The following is a 7804-nucleotide window of genomic DNA, read 5'->3' on the forward strand; positions in this document are numbered from 1 at the left end:
TTGCTGTAACACTTTCTTACAGAGATCTTGTGAATTGGCTTGAGTGAGCTCTGTCATGATGTCTCACTGAATCGGGGCCACGATTAATGGCTCTGGAAGAAGGGTTTCCTTGGGCTTAATGGGAGTTAAACAGTCGTGTTGGCATGATAAGGTGTCTGCTTTAGTGTTCTTTGAACCGGGACGATGGGTAACGGTGAAATCAAATTGTGTAAAGAAGAGAGCCCACCTGGCCTGTCTGGGATTCAGTCTTTTGGCAGATCGCAAATATTCCAAATTCTTGTGGTCAGTTAGAATCCCAAAAGGATGTTTAGGCCCCTCCAGCCAATGACGCCACTCCTTCATAGCTGATTTCATGGCCAACAATTCCCGGTTTCCGACGTCGTAGTTCTGTTTGGCTGGATTGAGTTTGCGGGAATAATAGGCGCAAGGATAGAACTTGGGTAGGGAATTGTGCCACTGTGAGAGGATGGCTCCAATGCCCGTATTTGAAGCGTCCACCTCAACTATGAATGGGAGTTCTGGATCAGGGTGATGGAGGATGGGAGCAGATGTGAAACGTGACTTAAGTTCTGCGAAAGCCTCCTGAGCTGCAGTTGACCATGTGAGATGGGATGAATTTCTCTTAGTCATAGAGGTTAAGGGAGAAGCCACCGAACTGAAATTTCTGATAAAGCATTGGTAGAAATTAGCAAATCCCAAGAATCGTTGTAATTCCTTTATGGTTGCCGGTTGTGGCCGGTGAATGTGATTTCACCAAGTACCACATGTTCCTGGATCAACATCTTTGTTGATCCTGGAACAACTTTCCAATCAACCAATCAGATTTGAGGGACAAGTTTACAGTTTATGTCAAGTTTAGGCTTAGAACCAGGGTGAGGTGCTTCAACATCAGTGTGGGTGCTTTCACACTTGGTTCGATTGCCTGTTCCGAACCCAAGTTCGATTACTCCCCCCCTCCCCCAGCCCCCGATGGACTGTGTTCACATTATATTATTTGTATCCGAACCCTGGTACGCTTGCATCATCAAGCTGCAGCTGGCGCGTACTCGCGTTGCTTGGTAACCGCTATGAAAAGGCGTCAAAATGGATAGAATTGCTCGCGTCACATTTGCTGTTCTTTTTATGAACCTTTGGTTTTGTTTTCAAAGAAAAGATACAGAAACACACTTGCGTCTGTCTGCCGCAAAAGTATTAAAACCGTTCCAAAGACAGTGGGATGTACGCTGAGGACAATTTTTGTGGAGGCAAGCAGAAATCATCTCTCTGCTTGCAGTGCGTCAATCCCGGTTTTCGCCAAGGTAAGCGTATAGACACTTTTACAGTTGTTAAACACACACGCACGCACCAGATTATACGTCATCAATAGCGGTTCACTTCCGCGATTTGGTACGATTGCATTCATATCAGCAGCGAACCGTACCCGAGTTCACATGAACCGTACCCCAGACCACCTTTTTAAGCGGACTCGAGTACGGTTCGCGGGTGCGCACCCGAGTTCGGAAAACAGCGTTCACATCATCCAAACGAACCGAACTATGACGTCATTCGAACCCGGGTGCGCACCAAAAGTGCTAGTGTGAAAGCGCCCTATTCACCTATCATTTCCCTCTGATTTTAGGGAAAAGTTATGGGTAGGGTTAGGTTTAGGGGTAGGGATAGGGTAAGGACTAAATTTTGGGACAGGAATGTTATTCCAGGATCAACAAAATATGTTGATCCAGGAACATGTCTTACTTGGCAAAATCACGGTGATCGGTTGTGGCCAGTCTAGAACAGCTTCGTCCATATCGACTGAAACTTGACGGTGATGTCGTTGAGACCACGGTAGTCGATACAAGGGCGTAGACCGCCGTCCTTTTTTTTTTTTTTACGAAGAAGCATGTCTATCACAAGTCTTATTTTACACATAAATCGAAAAACCCCATTATAAAATCCCATAGGAAAATCTTGAAGGAACCAATGAACCTAACATAAAATGATTTACAAGGATGTTGTGTTTCATTAAGTAAAAAAGAAAAGTAACAAGCCACTTTTCCACCGTCCGGCCCAATGTTTCTAAGAACCGTTCCAGTTGTGTTTCGATTTGAGCATTTCCATGCGATCAGAAATATCTGATAATCCTCTATAACGTGGTCACTATGTAGGGAGACTAAATTTGTAATAGAATTTTTAAGCTATATATATATCATACAAAGTACACTAATTTCTTTACTACAAAATGCATTAATTCAAACCTCAGCAAGAATATCACAGCCCAATGAGTTGATGCCAAATACATGTTGTGCCTTTGTTACAATCTACCTAACAATACAAAACAATGTCTCTCTTTATGTGTCTGACCATTTCTCAAATCCACTTTTTGACTCAGGATTGTGTGCATGTGTGTGTAAATGATATTCCTTAGCAGTATTTATGCTTAACGAACACTCAACTCCGGTGTGCCTGTGTAACATAGGTGAGGTCTAACAAAAAACTGTGTAAATGTGTGTGTGAGATTGTGTCTATGTGAGAATATTCTCAAGCAGAGTAACAATGATGAAAAGTGACTGTAGTCTAAATCAGAATCCTTTTTCTTTTCCTACAAAACCACAAAAATGTTATTGGGTGTATTTTAATATGGCAAAGCTTCCCTCTGATAAAAAAGGAAGAGAAAATGTTAGCCTAGTACCACTCCTTATAAAATCAAAAGTGAAAGCAGACAGAAATTATGTTACCTTCATTTTCTCTTCTCTGAAGTCACTACGTGAACACTTGTGACTTCAGGACTCGTGCATGTCCTGTTTATGGGACATTTTCAGTATTGATTGACTTAAAGTCACAAATCAAGTTGACCCATTTACAGAGACTGGACACTTCATTTCATACTCTTCACACTTTTATCTGATCTGGAGAGGTGAGTATGACATCCATTTAAATAATTATATATGAGAGAGAGAGTATAAATATAGAGAGAGATATAAATATGTACAATCAGCTTTTACTCTGTGTACTTTTTTCATGCCAATTTTAACATTAAGTAAAACAATTTCAGATGAGTGGGGGTGGTAACAGGAAAACCCCTTCAACAGCAACACAGCGCCTGAAGCAGGATTATTTCAGGATTAGGAAAGACCCTGTGCCTTACATCTGTGCCGAACCTTTGCCCTCCAATATACTAGAATGGTACGATTCTGTCGATTTATACAGTCAATGTCACTGGTTTTGGCATTGATATATAAACAATGAACGTAATACATCTATTTGCTGTGCGGTCTTGGGCAAAGATATAGTGAAATGAACCTTTTTCCCTGAATGTTCATGTCTTGAAATGTTTGTTAATGATCTCGCTCATGATGAAATGTTTCCCAGGCATTTTGTTGTTCGTGGACCTGAGAAATCCCCTTATGAGGGTAGGCGTGAATACTTTCACTTGAATGAAAACTTGGTCTTAAAGTGTTTCTTATATATTATAGGCCTATTATATGAATTTATTTCTTATTTTTTGTAATAAATGTTGTTTTTGATGCTCATTTAAGGTGGCTACTATCATGGCAAATTGTTATTCCCCCAAGAATTTCCTTTTAAACCACCTAGTATTTATATGATAACCCCTAATGGGAGATTCAAGTGCAATACACGGTAAGGTCAAGAACAGCTTGACTTTGTAAGCATACAGTTACTGTAAAGTCACTGCGGCTCATTTCAAGTATCTGCTACCATGTCCCTAGGCTATGTCTGTCCATAAGTGACTTTCACCCTGACACCTGGAATCCTTCGTGGTCAGTCTCTGCTATACTCATCGGATTGCTGAGCTTCATGATGGAAAAGATTCCCACATTGGGAAGCATTGAGACGTCTGACTTCACTGTATGTACACTGAAAGGCAAACACGTTTTTTGCTGAAAGTATAGGCTATATATCCATTACGGAGCCCTTAGGGGACATGGTTATAGGAGGAAATATGGGATAAGAGGAAAAAAGCTTTTGTGTTTTCTCGCCAAAATATTGCATTCCCCCAAGAAATGTCTGCGTTCCCCTGAGAATTTCTTTGCGTTCCACAGGAAATTTTGCATTCTATCGCAAAAGTACTGCATTCCCCCAGGAAATGTTGCGTTCCGCAGAGAAATTCACATTTGCTCTGGAAATATATAGTTTTCCCTCCCATCTCATATTATTTCCATGGCAAAAGTTTTGTAAGTGAGCACAAAGTTTATCGGGGAATGCAGATGTTTTGCCAGAGAATGCAGAAGCATTGAAGGGTTAGTTCACCCAAAAATGAAAATTCTGTCTTTAATTACTCACCCTCATGTTGTTCCAAACCCGTAAGACTTTCTTTCATTTTCGGAACACAAATGAAGATCTTTTTAATGAAATCGGAGAGATTTCGTTATGCAGCAAGTTTGAGCTTCTGCGAGAACCAATGAGGTTCATTCTCGCACATCAAGCAGGTTCAGTTGAGCTTCTGTTTATATTTGCTGATCAAAGTTTACATGTGGATAAAAGCCTAAATTCAATCTATTCATCATTTAAAGTGATCGAGTCTCTTCAGAAAATTTTGACTAAACCATTCAACCAATTAGTTGTATGATCTCTTTATGAACCTTTTGAAGCATCAAAGTGGTAGTTGTGTTGCTATCAATGGAGGGACAGAAATCTCAGATTACATCAAAATCATCTTCATTTGTGTTCCGAAGATGAACGAAAGTCTTATAGTTTTGGAACGACGTGAGGGTGAGTAATTAATGACAGAATTTCCATTTTTGGGTGAACTAACTTTTTACATCTAATTTTGCTTCCCATCTACCATGCATTTATCATCACCATGCAAACGTACATATTTTGACGAGGTGGTGATATCGCATGATCTTTAAAAAAGTAAGCATAAAGATCCACCCCTAACCATAACTGGGGCATAATTTGGATAAGCTCCACCCCTTAGATCCACAGAGGTGGAGCTGGATAAGGTCAAGCTCCACCCATTTGGCTCTGCAGTGAGCATCACTTGAAATAGTTGTGGATTGCCATGAGATTGTGTTGGTAATATTCATGCTCCCATAGTATGGTAAAAAAAATTAACCTAATTGGTGTCATTCAGTGTTTTATTATTATTTTTATATTTGTCTGTCAGAAAAGACAGCTATCTGCGCAGAGCTTGGCATACAACCTGAAGGACAGAGTTTTCTGTGAGCTGTTTCCTGAGGTTGCGGAGGTAAACCTTACTCGGAAATAAGCTTGTGAATGAAATGTGTGTTCATTTAATGTTACATACTAATGTTTTACAGGAGATCAGGATGAAGCAAAGGACTCAGAGAGACTTAAGTGTGCAACAACAACCTCTGTATATTCCAGATGTGATGTCTAATAGAGATGAAGACCTCTTTGGTGCTCCTCCGCATTACGGTCACGCAGCCAATCAGGAGGCAGTGGCCCAACAAGCTCCCGCACACCGCCAGCCAAAGCGAAACCTCGAGGGAGCACTTAGAAACTTGTGTGTTATAGCCGGCTTTGTTGTCTGTGTCTACACAGTCAGGTTTGTGCTACACAATATAGGCCAGGATTGAAAACATGAAAGCTCTTTCTTAGGGTGTGTTCACTTGGTTTGTTTGGTCCAGACCAAAAAGTGTGAACACACACTTAGGCATCTCTATTTCTTTTAACCAAACTGAGCTTCCTTTCAGAACATTATCTACTTGACACAACCTTGGGTAATGCACCGAAAGAATGTGTTTTTTCTGAAGTTCATGGAATTAGGCTTTGGGTGAATCCACTTAAAAATGAAACCAACAGTGTCTTCTCTGATGTGACGAAAGAGAATACCAGCTTTTATTTTGTTCTTGACTGAACTGGCAACTACAGACTAGCTGGATGGAAGAATGAAATTGGTCAACAGCACTTGTGTTTATCTGTGACCGTTTTTCCTCATCCTTGTGCTGTGTTTTCCTTTCAGGTCCTCGCACAGTGCACTCTCATAACAGTCATGCCATGCCAAATTACGCTCTCAAAATATTTTCCCAACACTTACAATGGGAAAATGGGAAAGGTTTATTTTTTTCTTAGTTAATTTGATTTTAACCCAGCTGTTTATGTTTCTGTTTAAGTCCTTTGTGAAGCCATACTTAAAGTATGTATTTATTCTTATTCCTAATATAAACTGTTAAATGACTATGCTATTTTGATTAATGTTAATATAATAATGTAATGAAAAATAATAATGTTTAAAAAATCTCAGAATTCTCCTTCTTGATTATTTCTCTTAAGGTATCGTTAACCAGAAAATGTTAATTCAGACATCATTTACGTATCCTCGTGTTGTTCCAAACCTGTATGACTTTCTTTATTCTGTGGGTCTTAGTTCACCCAAAAAGTATGTCATTAATTAATTGCCCTCATGTCATTCTAAGCCTGCAAGACTTTCGTTCATCTTCGGAACACAAATGAAGATCCTTTTAATGAAATATGAGAGATTTCTGTCTTTCCATTGACAGCTACGCAACTACCACTTTGATGCTTCAAAAAGTTCATAAAGAGATCATAAAACTATGAATGTCACTGGTTCTCGCTGAATTTCAAACGTGCTGCGTAACACAAGAATGAACCTCACTGGATCTTACACGTCAAGCGAACATGCTTGATCTTCCGTTTACCAAAACCTATGTGCTTTATGAATGTTTATATCTGAATAAAAGCCTAAATTCACTCTGTTCATCATATAAAGCAATCATGTCTCTTCAAAAAAAAATTTGACTGAACTGCTCAATTCATATGGATTAGTTTTACGATCTTTTTATTAACTTTTTGAAGCTAAGTGGTAGTTGCGTAGCTGTCAATGGAGGAACAGAAAGCTCTCAAATTTCATCAAAAAGATCTTCATTTGTGTTCTGAAGATGAACGAAAGTCTTACGGGTTTGGAATGACATGAGGGTGAGTAATTAATGAATCATTTTCATTTTTTGGGTGAACTAACCCTTTAAGAGAAAAATAAACAGTTATGCAAGTCGACTTATGCCAAAAGAGTAACCCTTGAACTGGGAAACCGCGTTCGCCATTACGTTGTGCATCAAGTTCAAGGGTTACTCTTTTGGCGTAAGTCGACTTGCGTACGGCCGTCTGCCGGAAGCTAGTTATTTTAGTCAATAAAGTTTTAAATATGGATATTTTTCTTACACAAACTCATCGCTTCATAATGTAACAAGGGCACTAAAATAAAGTGTTACCCAAAAATGTTACATAACAAATTGGCATTAACACTTAATATGCTTAACGTTTTATGTCTTTTTTTAACCACTCTGGATCTGGATTAAAAAATCTTATGAGCTTTTGTAAATTCTTAGTTTATATCGCAAGTCCCCCATAAGCCGTGTCGAGCACTTTAATCATGAATAGATGCGCTTTGATGGACTTCCAAAGACAAACAGCCATTCACTCTCATTATCAAGCTTGGAAGAGCCAGGACATTTTTTTATATAACTCCGATTGTATTTGTCTGAAAGAAGAATGTCATATACACCTAGGATGGCTTCAGGGTGTGTAAATCAGGGGCTAATTTTCATTTTTGGGTGAACTATCCCGTTAAGTCATCAATCGCATGGGGTCAATACTTGCTTAGTGTTGTTCTTATAGTCTGCAATGAAATGTTTTCCCTCCTTTCATCAGGACAGGTCATTTAGCAAGTCTTTGGCAGTAAATCCAGGATTTTTCTTCAACTTCTCTGATCAAACATCTTATTCCCCTTGATGTATTTGTATACTTTTTCTTCCATTAACTGGAAGTTTTCCTATGGTATGGATTTTAAATGTCATCTGTGTCTCCAGGAACTTTTAGTGTC

The 7804-nt window shown here is 39.3% G+C and overlaps 1 protein-coding gene across 1 annotated transcript; it reads left to right on the top strand.

Annotated features, from left to right (window-relative positions):
• The first annotated feature begins 2817 nt into the window (after nucleotides 1-2817).
• Nucleotides 2818-6149, top strand: LOC311074758 (ubiquitin-conjugating enzyme E2 J2-like). Its single transcript, XM_084101622.1, has 7 exons — nucleotides 2818-2893; nucleotides 3032-3162; nucleotides 3349-3389; nucleotides 3516-3618; nucleotides 3708-3846; nucleotides 5108-5188; nucleotides 5262-6149. Exons 2-7 carry the CDS (start codon nucleotides 3032-3034, stop codon nucleotides 5538-5540), a joined length of 774 nt encoding a protein of 257 aa, XP_083957748.1. The 5' UTR covers nucleotides 2818-2893; the 3' UTR covers nucleotides 5541-6149.
• The last annotated feature ends 1655 nt before the right edge of the window (nucleotides 6150-7804 follow it).

The sequence above is a fragment of the Abramis brama genome (assembly GCF_963993115.1).
Source record: "Abramis brama genome assembly, chromosome: 23".
Lineage (NCBI taxonomy): Eukaryota > Metazoa > Chordata > Actinopteri > Cypriniformes > Leuciscidae > Abramis > Abramis brama.